Source organism: Ascidiella aspersa, chromosome 5 (assembly GCF_963924565.1).
Source record: "Ascidiella aspersa chromosome 5, kaAscAspe10.2, whole genome shotgun sequence".
In the NCBI taxonomy this organism is placed as follows: domain Eukaryota; kingdom Metazoa; phylum Chordata; class Ascidiacea; order Phlebobranchia; family Ascidiidae; genus Ascidiella; species Ascidiella aspersa.
The window spans coordinates 19,167,788-19,186,929 of record NC_139451.1 but is presented as its reverse complement, the minus strand read 5'-3'; the positions used below and the strand labels follow the sequence as shown (position 1 = coordinate 19,186,929).

The 19,142-nt window shown below is 36.8% G+C and overlaps 1 protein-coding gene across 1 annotated transcript; it reads right to left on the bottom strand.

Annotated features, from left to right (window-relative positions):
- Positions 1 to 8,426: 8,426 nt before the first annotated feature.
- Positions 8,427 to 18,751, bottom strand: LOC146145235 (rhamnose-binding lectin-like). Its single transcript, XM_083390517.1, has 9 exons — positions 18,703 to 18,751; positions 18,382 to 18,496; positions 17,072 to 17,258; positions 16,555 to 16,703; positions 14,047 to 14,216; positions 11,968 to 12,019; positions 10,758 to 10,927; positions 9,343 to 9,448; positions 8,427 to 8,604 (listed from the first exon to the last, which is right to left on the bottom strand). Exons 1-9 carry the CDS (start codon positions 18,749 to 18,751, stop codon positions 8,427 to 8,429), a joined length of 1,176 nt encoding a protein of 391 aa, XP_083246643.1.
- Between the last annotated feature and the right edge of the window lie 391 nt (positions 18,752 to 19,142).

Sequence of the window (19,142 nt, the reverse complement as noted above, 5' to 3'; positions counted from 1 at the left end):
AAAAATAAATCAGTATAAACAAAAGACAGTAGTTATTGTAAATAAAATATTTCTTTAAACACAATATATGTAAAAAAAAGTTTTGGTTTTTCTTCTTCTGTTATTGTACCAACATTAAAACAAAAATGTTTTCAGGTAACAACAAAACTTGTCAATTGTTACTCACAACTTATTTAACAAAATGCATGGCAATGTATTAAATACCAATGCTCTCTAGGGTTTGGTCCCAAGAGATACTCATATAGTGGGAAGCAAAATTATATCAGATTCTTGTAGCCATGTATAAGTCAGCCGTAGTCAAACTAAATCATTATTGTCCTTCTGCAATACAAATTTTGCCTCTTGTATTCCCTGATTTTCAGAGAAAAAAACCATTTGTCATTAAATTGTTCCTAGCAAAAAGGCAAGTAAACATCATAAACCAACTGGAGTTTTCGCCACGCAACCACAAATCTACTTTAAATTAATGCCAAGACCTAAGAGTAATTACTACACAAAATAACTGGCTGAGATTTTCTATATACAACAAATGTAACACAAAAAATGGCTTTAAATATTAGGAATCAAGTATATGTTTAAAAAATCTTGCAATGTCTTGCTTTTAATAATATAATCTGGATATTCTTAAAGTATTATTTTTGTTTAAATAAGGCAACAAAAAAGGTTAAACTCACTACTAACTGCTTAAAAACAAAAGTTTATTAATTTATTAGCTGGGGCACTGCATACAAAATAACAGACCTATCTTTTCAACAATAAACAGAAAATGTGATTAAATAGTATTAACAATCTACTAATCTCTACATCATATTTGTATTTTTTGGGAATTGGTATACTATTAAGATAAGTTAATCATTCTTGAATTTAATTTAGTATAACTTGAAATGGGCTGTAAATCTTAACAAAAAAATCAAGGTTATTTTTACAATTACATCTAACTCAGACAAAAAATTATTCAAATCAGTGGTTATTGAATTATGCAATATCGGGGTGGTTCAAACCCTGACAGCATCATTACCTGTAACCCAATAAATCATTATCTGTGACTGGCAATTAAATAATTGTAAACTTTTTTGTTTTGTGTCGTATTAATAAGATAGTATTCAAGGATAACTAAACACAAGATGCCTTTGAAAAGGCTTATCGAAATAAGTCTGTCCGATCAGGTTTATAGTGCAAGCATTGCCAGGCTAGAAAACAACTAAAAAATAAGATGGTGCTATCGTTGGCAAGTACAACTACAGAATGGCTTGATCACAGTCAGACTGCATTCCATAATTTGTTGCCGCCAAAGATTCGCACCAACAATAATTGTTTTGTCAAAATTTTACGCCCAAGATCTTTGGCTGGAAGGTACTAGAATACAATCAGGGATCATAGAATACACATTGTGTACATATATCTATGTTTCAGTTGAAAAGCTAACTAATTTAGAAATTATAGCAAATTTGTGTACGATTTTGGGTTATGATTTAATTTTTTCATGGTCAACTGTTTTGCTTGAATTGGTTTAGCCAAAGTCTGATTGCATTGCAGTGCCTCTAGCCAAAGATCTATGGCATAGAATGCTGCCCAAAACACTAGTGGTGTCATTTGGCATAAATTATATCGCTGTGTTACAATGAAAAATATTATTTATGGCAGATATATTGCAGAATTTTGGCATAGAAAATTGGCAAAAATTTAGACGGAATATTTGGTGGCAACCAATTATTTAATATAGTCAGGAGCCCAAGGACACCATACGTTTCATTGCACCCTCTAAAATGAAGTTTTGGGTAACTTAAACAATCCAAGGCATGTTTTTAGTCTGTACATGTGTTATCGAACAACTACTTGAATTGAAAGCAAATCCTTTGTCCTTGCGTGCTGTATATTGATTTGATAAATTAAAAAAAATATACAACACCACAGCAATTTGATTTAACTGCTATTCCAGACAGCCTGTTAGTTTAAGTTATCTTTATTTCCACAATTGTTGTTTTTCATGGAAATACGCAGGCTAACGCAAGCTAAATTAAAACGACTTGCCGCTATACTCAATATCTCATTCAATATAACAACATCTGGTACAGGTTCAGTTATGTATAATTATTGTTGTCTACGTCTTACGTTTATGGGATCAACGCAACCACAGGCAGATAACCTGTATTTGCATTGCAACAACAAACACAAAAGCTACACCAATAAAGGATTACTTTCCTTTTGCAAAAAACAACAATAAAAAGACATCCACATGTTGCCAATCGTCGTTCAATCAGCTGTTACAACCAACTACCGGAAGGCCAACCGGAAGGTAAACATTGCCTTACGCTGTACTAAAATTCAGCAGCCACAAAAGATTTACTACGCACATTCGCACGACCTCCACATAACAAACATCACATAAAGGCGAAGGTGACATGAACTTTTCTTGATAAACCACGTGATCGTAACGCGCGAACGTGACGTCATTAATCTTGGCCGTTTTTGATTCAAGTGCTCCTCGAGAACTTGAAGGGAGAGATTCTGGCGCGAAATTCTTTTAAGTCGAGCAAAAGGCGATGCTTTAAAATTTAAATTTTGCCAACCTGGTAAACCATGCCTTATTTAGTTCATTAACCAGGTTGGTCCTAAGCCAGGCGAAAAACACCATAGCCCAGTGGTTCTCAACCTTTTATGCCTCGTGGCCCCCTTCGAAAGGCTTTTAATCCTTGTGGACCCCTCGATTATAAAAAAATTAGCTAGAATTTGTGACGGCATCATTCTTTCTTCTAGAATGCTTTCTATCACGCTGATTTTTAAGTTTTGAGGGTAGTAATGACACATTTGACATCACCACCGAGCACTGCAGACACTGCGCACAATTATGGCCGTCTCGCCAAAGGAGACGCAACTCTCGCACCATTTGCGAATTTTCGACATTTGATAACACAAAACATTGTTTGTTTAAGCTTTGTGTAAAAACAGATTTTTAATAGTAAACCTCTGAAAGTATGTGCAATTCAACTATTCTTCGTTCTGGTAAGCTTGATTTGCCACTGAACACAATTAATTTTACAACAAAATTTATCAATGGAACAACAACAAATCTATCTCTACGAGCCAAAATGGTAATATCGTTATTTAACGTTTTGTGAAAAAAATGTTTAACTTGCTTGTATTAGTTTTGCTATCATTTTATCTTGCGGTTTACAAACTAATTAACATGCTGGTTAAACGTTCTAAATAAAAACTGAGTATACTAGAAAAACACAAATGTTGGTTGTAAGTGACGTAACAAGGTTTGGCAATTAGGCGACAGACAAAGAATTGCAAGCTTGAGGTCGACTGTGACACGGTTTTGCAATACCACGACATTGCTACAGACTTATGCTCGTGGCCTCCAATCACAGCTCCGTGGCCCACCAGGGGGCCGAGGGCCACGGTTAAGAAATCCTGCCATAGCCTATCAGTAATTTTTGTAGGCCTACTACTTCGAGGTTTCACACAGAGTTTGGTCCCACGTTTAGACAGAATCTGATAAATACACAATATAATCTTCAAACGTTTAACGATATTAAATAAGTACGAGTACTGAAACTGAGTGTGACACACAAAAACGATGCAAACTATATTCTGTACCCGAACGGTTGCAATCTTGAATCAAACTGATATACACTACTAAGATTTTTAACCGAACACGCCTTTTTTGCGTGTACGGGCGTTACAGAATAGGTTTCAAGAATTATGATGTGCCGCACAAGGCGGTTAAGATTTGCAGATTATAAGCTGTAAATTTGTTTAGCTTAAAACAGGTTTCTTGAAAATCACTATTTTAAAGACACCAACTGTTTTTCGAAAAACTCGCACACAATTATAGCAAATCTCAGGCTAATCGAGCAAAGTGTGGCAAAAATTGCTTTCAATTTTTATAAATTTACATCCTTTTGAATAAATAACCTACATACTTTGCGCACATAAAAAAATTAGCCATTTTTTTTCCAGATATTGCATTTGCAAAAACAATTTGAAAGAAATTGCAATGTGGGGTTGATAAGTTTACGCGGCGAAACAAGTCGTGGTTTGCGCGGTAGGAATGTCCGGTAATATCGGATCGGAACCGAAAAAAGAATGTGGTAGTATCGGTACTCCTCCGATACTGGAGTAGTATCGGTACCAATCCGATAACAAATTATTATAAGAATTTCATCCATAATTTGCAATCCAACGCAGGTATTTTTAATATATAGGCCTAAAGTTATTTTTTTAAAAACATTTAAAACCAATGGATTAACAGCTGAAAGGACTTACCTAAACGTCTGAACGTTTAAGTCAGTTGTGGCCTGATATCACGTGAAAAACTGCCCCCCAACGCTTTTAATTTGTCTTTTTTGCTTGTTTATTCGCTCGAGGCCCGAAAACCTTGGCATATGCATTAAAAATTCAGAAAAAATGTAGTTTGTCGGGCCATGGTATTCATCATCTTTTCAATTATATCATGAAGGCACGCCATCGGAATTCTGCCAGGTCCTAACTATATTTTTGCATATTTTAACCATGTTAATGCAAATTCTTATTATATTGTTTGACTTTTAGTATGTTTTCTCCGTTTTGACAAAAACTTTCAGTCGAAAGTCACCTTGCGCATGTCAAGGTGGCTTACTCTTGACATAAAATCCACAAAAAAAAATATTTTTTAAAATGCAGATTGTGTTTAGTCTTTTCAATACCTTATCGAGAGTACAACGATTGTGTAGAAAAGTGAAAAAAACAAGTTATTAAAATAAATTACAAAGCAAGGCCGTAAGCCAAGTCATCAGTTGCCCATGTTAAGTACCAATCAAGTGACATTAGAGCAAGCCAACTCTAAGTTAATTCTTTGTCATAATATTAAAACGTTAAACTATTCAAATTAAATTGGTAAACTCATTCGACTACGACTCAACTAAAATATGACTAAAATGCAACATAGCAAGTAAATTGTTTAATGTGCAAAAATGAGTATAAATAATCCAATTTTATTTAAAAAAAAAATGCGTAATGACATCACCTTATTTATACCCGAGTCAGTTTTTCAAAAGACCAAAGGGAAGTCAATTTAGTCAGTTAAAAACAGTGATTTAAGTGCACATAATCTAAGTCTTTGACTTAAGTTTAAGCTATTGCAACACTACAGATGCTTAACACTTTGTCTTTTTAACCAAACCAAGCTAAAAACTATTATTTGATTCTTTATTGAGGTAATAGTTTGGGTCACGAGCTAGTAGGCGTACTGTGTTATGTTATAATTGTTTAAATGCCGTAAAAACAAGTTGGCCACTATGTTAAGATTAATTGTTACGATTTTACACTTTAAAATGTTTATTTTTTAAACTAGCATTATAACTGAGCCAAAAAGCTAAGTATTAGTTGTTGTAGTTTTAACTTTTGTTCATTGCCATTTATGAGGCAGGCCTACACGTAATTTATTACAAGTGGTTAAATGTGTACCGGTATCATAGAAAAAGGGTGAAGCGCTGATATATAGCATTGATGAAAAGGTTCCTAAACTTTTAGATCTTAGTGTCTTGCAAATAAAAAATAATGTTGTTGAGCTGTCGCCTAGCAGTTTTAACTTTGCGAGGTATTTCACAGCAAGGCTTTTTTAATTTAGCCGTTGTGTTTACCCGATTGTCTTTCGCGGCCTGGATCTTGCTAACAACGGACGGTGGTTATTGCAGCCCTTCAGGAACTTCAGCACGCGACGCACTTCAAACTTATTGGACATCGGTTAAATAAGTACAGCAGCAAACAAAGGCGCGGGCCATAACAACAGCGAAATAGAGAAATAACGTCAGAATAAGCAACGAACCGAGACATTTCAAAAACAGTTCGAGCATGTTCTACGCGGCGCTAACTAAGGAAAGAGCTGCGGCACACAACAAAGCAAATTATAAATAACTGGTAGGGAATCATGTTGTCTTCATGTTGTTGGTCATGTAGTTTGTTAAATGTGTTACAGTTTACGTAGCGTGGGTGATATATTGAATTTCAACATAGATTTCTAAACAACATTTTTCCCAAAAAATAACTCGTTCTTGCGCATTGCTATCTAAGTTATTATTGAGGTATCAGCTGAGTTATTCAACGAAGAAAAATGTTGAGTCTTCTTTCGAAACCACATGAATGAGAATTTAAAATTAAAAATTGAAATACCCCCAAAACACTTCCTGTTAAAAATAGTTTATAAAATCAATCAGCAAAAACCATTATTCTTAAAGCCAAACAAAGATCCAAGTTAAAACCTAACAAGACCAAGACCTAAAAAACAAAATAAATTGAAAAGGAACACATGGACCTCTAATTTAAAAGAACCACTTATTGAAAATGATGCTTCTAAAATATACAGGATCGCATATAACGCAATGATCTGTAGGTTAAGGTGTTTGGGTTAGGGGTTAAGCGTTGGGTTATAGGTAAAAATACCAGCACCACCAAAATTTGGTCGCAAGTTTTCGGTTTTGTGTTGGACCGTATTAAAAAGAAATATCTACATATATTGCAATGTTTGTTCGAAAAAGAGCATCATTTAAATTTAAACAAGTGTTAATGTTGCGGGTGATCTACTCTTGTTAGGTCCAAGTATACCGGCCCGATAAATTCTTGCTGGTCTGTCAAAAAGTTTTCATTTTTTGTCCAGTTAGCAAAATATGTTTTACTTTAATTAAAACTGCAATTGCGTAAATGCAAATAAAATTTTTGCGCTAATTTTATTCGTTATTTTAGTGTTTTAACTCGCTTTGGAGAGTCTGTTTGGCACAAAAGCACCATGATTAGTTCATGGCACTCCAGCTCTAAATTGAAATTTATGCCAACGCCCAGTGTTCGGTATTGTTATGCTGGTATAAGTTATTTTTAAGTCATGTGTTCGACAAACTAATTCTAGTATTTGTCTGTTTCTAAACTAATTCTAATGTTTTGTCTGTTTCGCACGAGCAAAGTTAAAAAAAATGTTTATCTTTATTGTGGCACCTCACTCTATAAGTCTATAGGCTTATGATAGCATAACACTTATATGCCCTAAACAGTCAGAATTTTATACCAACATTTCTAGATCATTTATATCAGGGGTTCCCAAACTTTTTTGCTGCTCGTCCCCCATAGTCAGGTCATAGCATTCTTTGTACCCCCGAAAAATTCTGGTGGAATTTTTTAGATATATATTGCTAAATTACGCTTCTGTTATATCTCAATTAAGTTAAACCAACGCCTATCTACAATATAGGATAAAACGTTAATTATTTTGTTTGCCACATCTCAGGGAGATATTTGTTAATTGCTGTTTCATTGATAAAATTTGCTCAAACGATGGTTCGATTTTACTCAAGGAAAATTAAGATGTAATATCTGAGAGGTTTTTCATGTCTATACATGTTTCGTAAATTGTTCGGTCAATAACGTTATTGTTCGGTCAATAATTTGAAAAGCTGCTCTGTGGCCCAAGGACTTCGTACCCCTTGATGTCCAATCTCGTACCCCCAAGGGGTACGAGTACCCCCGGTTGGGAACCCCTGATTTATATAGTAACCCCGTATTATACTCTCTTTACTGAGTGTATTTCTTAGTAAGTTGTGTTTACATATGACATGTCCAAGTTGTCTCAGTTGAGAGACGTGGCTTTGGAATGCTGGGTATGTGAAAGGATGTTCGTTTTTTACAGGTCCGCGTGTATTTTTTAATTGTATTTCCGTAAAAAAGTTCAGAAACACTGCTCTATACTGCAGCTAACTGTAAATTTTGCCTTTAATCAATGTTTTTTCAGCCACAATTTCTACACCAAAATAGGTTTGTGATTTCCTTTTAAAACGATATCCTCGACCAAACCGGCATAAAAACTCATGCATATAAAACGTTCGTCCAAAAATAATTTGTTTCTGTTACAACGTAACATATTGGGTTTTGACGTATAATTAATACCTTTCGCGGTTAGCACGCTTAACTTGCAAAATCATTGTATTTGCCTTATGTTAACTCTAAACAAAGAACCTGGCTTTTTACAATACTAGAAAGCAAATCTATTTTCAAAATTAGTTTTGGTAATAACATTAAAAGCTTTGTGAAACTGGCAAACACACAACATGTTTTAACTATGCTAAAGCGTTTATTTTATTTCGTATCCAAAAACGTTTAATTTAGCCATATAAGCAGCAAGCAGTTATATGGATAGAATATCCGAGACATAAAAGTCAGGAGCCTGTAGGCTGTTCCTATATGCACTTTGCCTAAAGTGTTTGTTGTAACTGTGCTATTTGCAAAAAAATGATAAAGGATACGTAAAAAGTTGCATCTTTGTCGCTATGTAATTGCACGATTATTAAATCTAATTGTTTTAATTTGTAAACTGTTTGAAAGACAAAGCTGAAAAAGCAAAACTAATAGCGTTATATAGACTACCAAGAAAACGTGCACGGCGTCAAAATACTTTTTCACTCAGGAACACAACTGTAGATGACTCTAATATACTTTCGTGTGCCGAGGCACGGATCTCCGTAACGATTGTTGGAAGCCTTCAAAGCACAAGCCCGCCTTCCGTTGCAAGAATGTTTTATTTTAGTTTCAGACACAGCAGAAAGGCAGCAAGTTGTTTTGACCGGGCCGCCGCAACTATAAAAAGTTACAAGTTCAATTTTATTTCTAATAGTGGTTCTCAAACTGAAGTCATTAAGCAATTTTGGGGGGGATCGCAAATATCTTACAGATAATTCGAATTGATTAGGTTTGTCTGTTAAGATAGGACCGGAGCCGATACCCGATGGCAGGTGACTCTACTGGAATCCGTCCGATACTACGGTGGTATCTGTAGCGATCCGATATCAAATTAATATGGAAATTTCAATAGTGGTTGCGATACAGCGCAGCGACTCTTCCTTGAATGGTAAATTGATCAAAAACATAGTATAGGTTGTAGAATGGCGGTAACTAAATTTCCTCACGCTAAAGCGAGTTTGGCATTATAATTTGGAAAAAATACCTTGAATGTTTTAACTTTCGATAGTTTCTGCATAGTATTGATGTCATTCATTATAGGTTTGGATCTCGATAGTATTTTTTAGAAATATGGGGTATCGCGTACCGCTATCGGAATAACATGTCAAGTTGCAGACATCCCTAGTTCAAATCATATTATTTCGATTGCTATTTCCGTTAGCTTATCTTACTGCTAAATAAATTCCACCAAAGTATTTTTTTAGAAGAACACCAAATAAACACGATAAAAACAAAAAAATAAAGGCATGATATATATATGCTGTGTTAAATTTCCCTGAAAAACATTTTTAGGCGTTTTTCTGCAAAACTAAAATCTATAAAATATAATATAAAATTAAAAAAAAAATTGCTTACGTGGTAGGATCATCTCTTCCATAAAAGGCAGATTGCACTTTCATTACAGTGGATGCTGGACAGCTAAGAATCCCTTCATGGTTTTCACAAATAAGAGCACCGCCGTCTAAATGAATCAAAATGCCATGTAAATTAACATTTCGAGACTACTTTGACTAATGACAAAGCCACTGTTTCAATAAAAAGTTTTGGGTTGCCATATTTACCAGTATGTCGCTGTGGCTGCATCTCGCAGTACACGTCAATAGTTCTATTCGGCCGAGGCAAAATTTAATTTCTTCTGTTTTATGTACCGGTACAGTACATAAAAGTGAACATGGTATCAGCTGTTGAGAATTTGCTTTTAAATTTTATTTTATTTGAACAACCTTGAAACAAATAAGGTAGGCTACAAACATACTCCAAAATACCAACGGGTATAGTTTTTATATGAATCATGCTAACTCTTCATATATGTACAGCATTAATGTCGTAATTTGTATTTACTGCCTCATGACGAATAATATTGTATTGGACACTGTGAATTTGCTGTTCCGCGTAGAACACATAGTGACCGTTTTGTGACCAAAGATCGGTTCCAAAACAAAACAAACTAAGAAACCCATTGTGCTGCGCTGTGTGCAGGCTGTGTTGAACTCCAAACCATACTGTATTACTATTTTGGTGAGTTTAATTAAGTGGGGTTAGATAACATGATGATGATATAAGTTATTTGAACAGTTAATTCTAAACCTCCTCGAACCTAACATCGATGACCACCTATAGTAAAAGAACAAGCAGGATTTCGTCCAGGGAAGTCTTGTACCTGACAGCTTATCAACCTCACACAACACATTTAGAATGGGCTTCAAAAAGGTTTTTATTAGAGGAGCTGCCCTAGTGTATTTGTCGTGATACCGTAAAGGCGTAAACCATCGACTGCTTCTGAGAAAACTGCACAACGTAACTAATAACCAGCGCCTAACCGATATGCTAAAAGCCATATTAAGCAACCGACGCTTTTATGTTGATTTCTGTTGGAAGCGAAGCAAATGGCGAACACAAGCGAACTTGCTGCCACAAGATAGCGTCATAAACCCAATCCAATGCAATTTGTACACAAACGACCAGCCGCAGCACCCTGGTACAAGAAGTATGTGCCTTCAACCTACAGAATGATAGGGATACTCGATAGGGATACAGGGATAATCAATCTTATGTGACCGTGGACAAGATCAGTCATTGTAACACTTCCCTGCATGTCCGTTTCTTAAAAAGAAGATAGAATGAGAGACCTTGGTGTATTCAACAGCACCGCAAGAACATGCGTTGAACATTGGAAGTCCACAATTTGACTATTCAAGAAACGAAGAAGAAGAAGCACATGGTTAACACATTTTAAATACGAAAAAATACATGTATAGCCTCCAACTTACCGATGCAATCATAAGTGATCCTAATAAATTTCTTGGTGCGGGGACACGGATCTCCGTACACATTGTTGGACGCCCAGAGACCGCAAGAACTCTTCCCGTCACAATTGTACTTAATATCGGCAATGGACACACTGGAGCGACAATTAGTAGTGTGCGCTGGCCCTCCGCAACTAAACGACAATATTGAAGTTACAACAAGGATAATTACCTTGTTTTAGCAAAAGTCCAAATACAAGAGTAAAAACCTTTGATTGCAACTCTGTGGAACCCTTTTCCAGTCGCTGCGGTCTACGATATTATTGCCTATTTTTATGTGAAGCTTACCGCACCACCATTTTGAAACCTCGCCACGCACCACGATTTACAGACCGGGGTAACCACAGTTCACAAGTAGCACCGATTTTGAAAAAAAAAATTCATGTATTTATTCTGGATGTTGTTATTATGCTTAGAGACCTTGGTCTCTAACAAGTGGTCCGTATAAACATTTTGGCCGGCCGCGGCGCACTATAAATATTATAAATTGTATATTTTGACTCTTGTATATCGCGGTGGTTCAAACCCTGACTCGCGGGCCATGTGGCCAGAGAAAATATATGTGACCCGCGGAACACTGTTTAATTTAGTTATGGCCAAAATTAATTTATTGCGACCAGTTCGTGTTCCACCCAGTGTAGGGAATTCAGTCCAACAACCAGTTCTCCACGACTTGCATGCAATTTTTGAGAGGACGTCAAAAATCACTTAAAAATCACCTAACGGTATGTCATAAAACATTAGCCCTGAAAACATATGTTGTTCTCGAGCGAATTTTTTTACTAAGTGGGTTACGTAATGTCCATATAAACAGAGCTGGAGCATCACAAATCAGCTTTACACATGTAGGAAAATATAATACGATTTATTATAGGCTACTCTAATAGTACACACAGAGCTTTATCAAGAGGTTACCAATAAAGAAAAAAACAACTTTTAAATATTTCTAAATATCTTTCGTGACCTCTAAGCTTTAAAAATGGCACCCGGTTTACAACCACTGGTCTTATTTAACAGATGTTTTTCGAGTTTAAGAGTTCTTACGTAGCAACTTCTGTTAACAAATATGTTGACAAATTATAAAAAACATTCCTTATATATTGCGCCTTACGTGCTTAAGTCATCTCTTCCGTAAAATGCGTCTTTTACTTTTATTATTTTAGTTCCAGGACACCTCACAGTATGTTTATTGTGTTCGCAAATCACAGAGGATGTACTCGACGACTCTGCGTAGAAAGAACAATTATTAAAGCATAATAAATATTGTTGCACTTCAAAAACAAAACAACGTACATACAAAACCAGGCGGCTACGTAATTAAGGCGTTTAAAGCTTAGGTTACTTAAACAAGGTGTAACGTGTTTTTTCAATAATCTAATTCTAAAGGGAACTGGTATACCAACAAATTGCATTTCTGGACCTTCTCTATATCCTTACCTCTTGCGAAGACGAGACAAGTGTACAGCACTACGAGCAGCCTTAACATTGTGCAACTATAATAAGTCATTTCAAAAAGACAAACAACAATAAAAATCTCAAAGAAAACAAGACGCTGGCTATTTTAGAAAAAAATGGTGTAAACAAGTGCTTTAACCTTTTTCGGAATGGTACACCCTTTTTACGTTTACTAAAAAAGTATAGACCCCAGTCAACGCAATACATTGAATCTGTAGTAATCCTAATCGGAATAAGGATAAGCAGGGCCGCGGAGTCGGACTCGGACTCGGGACTTAAGGAGTCAGTTTGTTTTGCTGGAGTCGGACTCGGGACTCGAGTAAGAAGATTTAGAACTACCCGATTCCCGAGTCCAACATGCGCATCCGCAGTACCAAATTTTGAAACTGATATGGCTGCCAACTTGATTGTAAAGGTGGATAGCATATGGTGGAATATTTTCCAACCATGTATTGTGAGTGAATAAATTATAAGACACCCCTATAAATGGATTGCTGAATATCAACGTTATTTTAGTTTCGTAAATCGGCGGAATACAGGCTGTAGAGTCCGGGCCGGACTAAGCGCTCGAAAAAATCGCACATTTGAGCGGAGTTCGACTAGGGTTTATTTTTTTGATCGGAGTCGGACTCGGGATATTTCTAACCGACTCCGCAGCCCTGCATGCAAGTATAGGAAATCTGTAGAATATCTTATAGAAACACAAAATTTCATCAGTCATTTAATGCAAGCGTTGCTGCTGAATTTTTACAGACTGTTGTGCGAAACGAAGCAATAGCCTTGCTTCGAGTGCTCCTATCATAAGCGTATAAACATCTTTGATCAAATTTGTTTTTCGGTTTTCATTTCAACAAGAGCAGAAAAGCTTTATTTTTTGGTGTGTTCAACTAAGTGGAGTTAGATAGCATTATCATGATGCAAGTTATTTGAATAGTTCATTCTAAACCTCCTCGGACCTAACATCGACGACCACCTAGTAAAAGAACAAGCAGGATTTCGTCCAGGAAACTTCTGTACCGGACAGCTCTTAAACCCCACACAACATATTGAGAATGGGTTTCAAAAAGGTTGGTATTACAGGAGCTGCTTTAATGTATTTGTTGGCAGCATATGGTACAGTAAACCATCGACTGCTTCTGAGAAACTAGCACAACGTAACTAATAACCAGTTAAGCAACCGACGCTTTTATGTTGATTTCTGTTAAAAGCGAAGAAGGAGGGAACACAAAAGAATTTGCCACGAGGTTACTTCTTAGCCCAATCCAGTGACGAGCTCTCAGTATAATATGCAAGAACTATGTGAGAGCAAACCTGGCAAAAGCCAAGTATGTGCCTTTAACCTACAGAATCGCAATGCAAACCATAAGCTATTGACATCTCGTGGAACGAAACCAAGCTGTTTACAAAAAATGACCGGAAATATAAGCTGCCGCTATATCACTGTATCTATATTACCATTCCCGCGCCAGAGGAAAAAGACCACGCCAGAGGAAAAACTAAGTCGTTGTTACGACTAAGACCAGGGGATCGGGCGCTGCTAAGTCTCCATGGCAAGATGGGGATAGTCAGACGAATCAACCTTATGTGACTGCGGACAAGATAAGTCAATGTAACACTTCCTTATATGTCCGCTTCTTGAAACAGATGAAATGCCAGAAACCGTATTCAACAAACCGTAAAGAAGATGCGTTGAACATAGGAAGTTCACAATTTGAGTTTTTGAGAAACGAAGAAGAAGAAGCATCATGATTAACATATTTTAAATACGGAAAAGATATACGTATAGCCTCCAACTTACCGATGCAATCATAAGTGATCCTAATGAATTTTTTGGTGTGGGGACATGGATCTCCGTACACATTGTTGGACGCCCAGAGTCTGCAGGAGCTCTTTCCGTCACAGTTGTTCTTAATATCGGTTATGGACACACTGGAGCGACAATGAGTGGTGAGCGCTGGCCCTCCGCAACTAAACGACAATATTTAAGTTACAACAAGGATAATTACCTTGTTTTAACAAAGGTCCAAAGATAAGAGCATAAAACTTTTGCTTGCAACCCTGTGAAACCCTTTTCCAGTCGATGCGGTTTACGATATTATTGCCTATTTTTATGTCAAGCTTACCGCACCACCATTTTGAAACCTCGCCACGCCCCACGATTTACAGACCGGGGTAACCACAGTTCACAAGTAGTACCGATTTTGAAAAAAACAAAAAAATCATGTGTTTATTTTGGATGTTGTTCTTCTGCTTAGAGACCTTGGTCTCTAACAAGTGGTCCGTATAAACATTTTGGCCGGCCGCGGCGCACTTCGAAATATTATAAATTGTATATTTTGACTCTTGTATATCGCGCAAGGTGGCCCAAACCCTGACTCGCGGGCCATGTGGCCAGATAAAATATCTGTGACCCGCGGAACACTGTTTAATTTAGTTATGGCCAAAGTTTTTCTATTTCGTCCTGTTCTTGTTCCACCCAGTGTAGGGAATTCAGTCTAACAACCAGTTGGCCAGGACTTTTGTTTTTGAGGAGCATAAAATTTTTAAGAGGACGTCAAAAATCACTTAAAAATCACATAACGGTATTTCATAAAACATTAGCCCTGAAAACATATGTTGTTCTCCAGCGAACTCGTGCGTAAATGTGCAGCTAAAATGCAATCTAATCGCGCGAAGCGCTAAATAATGTCTTTATATATGGTTTATATAGGCAGAACTTTCAATTGGTAAAGAGATTCGCATATTGCTCGATAAATTGGAATGTTTAGTTCTATTCAGTGGTTCCTAAACTTTTATTGCTCAGGCCACCCCAAGAAACAACAAATATGTTGCGGCACCGCTGCTGAATTTTACTTAAATGATTTACGTATAGTCAATATAAACAGAGCTGGAGCATCACAAATCAGCTCTACACGTGAAGGAAAATATCCTACGATTTATTATAGGCTACTCTAATAGTATACACAGAGCTCTATCAAGAGGTTACCAATAAAGAAAAAAAACAACTTTTAAATATTTCTAAATATCTTTCGTGACCTCTAAGCTTTAAAAATGGCACCCGGTTTACAACCACTGGTCTTATTTAACAGATGTTTTTCGAGTTTAAGAGTTCTTACGTAGCAACTTCTGTTAACAAATATGTTGACAAATTATAAAAAAATTGCTAATATATTGTGCCTTACGTGCTTAAGTCATCTCTCCCGTAAAATGCGTCTTTTACTTTTATTATTTTAGTTCCAGGACACCTCACAGTATTTTTATTGTGTTCGCAAATCACAGAGGTTGTGCTCGACGACTCTGCGTAGAAAGAACAATTATTAAAGCATAATAGGCATTGTTGCACTTCAAAAACAAAACAACGTGGTAAAATATTTTCCAACCATGTATTGTGAGTGAATAAATTATAAGACATCCCTATAAGTGGATTGCTGAATATCAACGTTATTTTAGTTTCGTAAATCGGCGGAATACAGGCTGTAGAGTCCAGGCGGACTAAGGACTCGAAAAAATCGCACATTTGACCGGAGTTGGACTAGGGTTTATTTTTTCAACCGAAGTCTGACTCGGGATATTTCTAACCGACTCCGCAGCTCTGCATGCAAGTATAGGAAATCTGTAGAATATCTTATAGAAATACAAAATTTCATCAGTCATTTAATGCAAGCGTTGCTGCTGAATTTTTTCAGACAGTTGTGCGAAACGAAGCAATAGCCTTGTTTCGAGTGCTCATATCATAAGCGTATAAACATCCTTGATCAAATTTCTTTTTCGGTTTTCATTTCAACAAGAGCAGAAAAGCTTTATTTTTTGGTGTGTTCAACTAAGTGGGGTTAGATAGCATTATGATTATACAAGTTATTTGAATAGTTTATTGTAAACCTCCTCGGATCTAACATCGACGACCACCTAGTAAAAGAACAAGCAGGATTTCGTCCAGGGAAGTTCTGTACCGAACAGCTCTTAAACCCCACACAACCTATTGAGAATATTACAGGAGCTGCTTTAATGTATTTGTTGGCAGCATATGGTACCGTAAACCATCGACTGCTTCTGAGAAACTAGCACAACGTAACTAACAACCAGTTAATCAACCGACGCTTTTATGTTGATTTCTGTTAAAAGCGAAGCAGGAGGCGAACACAAAAGAATTTGCCACGAGGTTACTTCTCATGAGCGTGACATCTCGTGGAACGGAACCAAGCTGCTTACAAAAAATGACCCGGAAATATAAGCTGCCGCTATATCACTGTATGTATATTACCATTCAATGTAAACAGCCTGTTCCTACTTTCCGGAATCGACCCACCTGCCATCAGGAGATTTGTCCCAAGTTGACCAGAAAGTCTTCGACAAACGAATGATAAGAGACACCCCTATTCGACCAAAGCCCATCACGCAGAAGAACAAAATTGCGTAAATAGTTACTTGCTGCAGTCGATCCAATGGAGCAGGACGCTAAATTAACACGGATGCACCTTTGACAAACTTGGCTTGGCACTGACGCCATGACCAACGCAATGGATACCACGCCAGAGGAAAAACTAAGTCATGGTTACGATTAAGATCAGAGGATCGGGCGCTGCTAAGTCTCCATGGCAAGATGGGGATAGTCAGACGAATCAACCTTATGTCACTGCGGACAAGATAAGTCAATGTAACACTTCCTTATATGTCCGCTTCTTGAAACAGATGAAATGCCAGAAACCGTATTCAACAACACCGCGAAGAAGATGCGTTGAACATAGGAAGTTCACAATTTGAGTTTTGAGAAACGAAGAAGAAGAAGCATCATGATTACCGCATTTTAAATACGCAAAAAATACACGTATATCCAACTTACCGATGCAATCATAAGTGATCCTAATGAATTTCTTGGTGTGGGGACATGGATCTCCGTACACATTGTTGGACGCCCGGAGTCTGCAGGAGCTCTTTCCGTCACAGCTGTGCTTAATATCGGCAATGGACACACTGGAGCGACAATGAGTGGTGAGCGCTGGCCCTCCGCAACTAAACGACAATATTTAAGTTACAACAAGGATAATTACCTTGTTTTAGCAAAGATCCAAATACAAGAGTTTAAAACCTTTGATTGCAACCCTGTGGAACCTTTTCCAGTCGCTGCGGTTTAACGATACACAGTTCACAAGTAGCACCGATTTTGAAAAAAAAAATTCATGTATTTATTCTGGATGTTGTTCTTCTGCTTAGAGACCTTGGTCTCTAACAAGTGGTCCGTATAAATATTTGTCCGGCCGCGGCGCACTTTAAAATATTATAAATTGTATATTTTGACTCTTGTATATCGCGCAAGGTGGCCCAAACCCTGACTCGCGGGCCATGTGGCCAGAGAAAATATCTGTGACGCGCGGAACACTGATTAATTTAGTTATGGCCAAAGTTTTTCTATTTCATCCTGTTCGTGTTTCACCCAGTGGAGGGAATTCAGTCTAACAACCAGTTCGTCAGGACTTTTGTTTGTGAGGAGCATAAAATTTTAAGAGGACGTCAAAAATCACTTAAAAATCACATAACGGTATGTCATAAAACATTAGCCCTGAAAACATATATTGTTCTCCAGCGAACTCGTGCGTAAATGTGCAGCTAAAATGCAATCTAATCGCGCGAAGCTCTAAATAATGTCTTTATATAATATGGTTTATATAGGCAGAACTTTCAATTGGTAAAGAGATTCGCATATTGCTCGATAAATTGGAATGTTTAGTTCTATTCAGTGGTTTCTAAACTTTTATGACTCAGGCCACCCCAAGAAACAACCAATAGGTTGCGGCACCGCTGCTGAATTTTACTTAAATGATTTACGTCAGTATAAACAGAGCTGGAGCATTACAAATCAGCTCTACAGGTGTAGGAAAATATCCTACGATTTATTATAGGCTACTCTAATAGTATACACAGAGCTCTATCAAGAGGTTACCAATAAAGAAAAAAAAAACTTTTAAATATTTCTAAATATCTCTCGTGACCTCTAAGCTTTAAAAATGGCACCCGGTTTACAACCACTGGTCTTATTTAACAGATGTTTTTCGAGTTTAAGAGTTCTTACGTAGCAACTTGTTAACAAATATGTTCACAAATTATAAAACAAAATTGCTTTTATATTGTGCCTTACGTGGTTAAGTCATCTCTCCCGTAAAATGCGTCTTTTACTTTCATTATTTTAGTTCCAGGACACCTCACAGTATCTTCCTTGTGTTCGCAAATGATAGAGGTTGTGCTCGACGACACTGCGTATAAACAACAATTGAAAAGCATAATAGATATTGTTGCATTTCAAAAACAAAACAACGTATATCCAAAACCAGACAGCTACGCAATTAAGGCGTTTAAAGCCTAGGTTACTTAAATAAGGTTTTTTGTGTTATTATAATCTAATCTAAAGGGAACTGGCATACCGACAAATTGCATTTCTGTATCTTGTATATTTCCTTACCTCTTGCGAAGACGAGACAAGTGTAGAGTACTAGAATCAGCCCTAACATTGTGTATAACTATAACTAGGAATATCTCCAACTTGAAACACAAAAACAGAAACGTTTTACCAAACACCTTTGGCGTGGCTTAAGTTCGAAGCTATTTACGTTTGGGGTTAGTTTGTTATACAGAAAGAATCTTGAGACGAGGATCTTAGCTTTTATTGTTGTTCAACGTGCTCAAATGTGCGCACATTTAAAAGCGCGCATTTTGCCAGAAGCACTTTCTGAAAATAAATTCAAACTTTTTACATAACAAAAACTCTGAAGCTCCGACTATAACCGTTACTCAACTCCAAGTCCACATTTTGCCATGTACAATTCTCCAAAAAAAGTGCGCACTTGTGCAAAAAACGCCTAGCAGATTGGGCTTATTGAAAAGTTGGTAAATTAACAAACG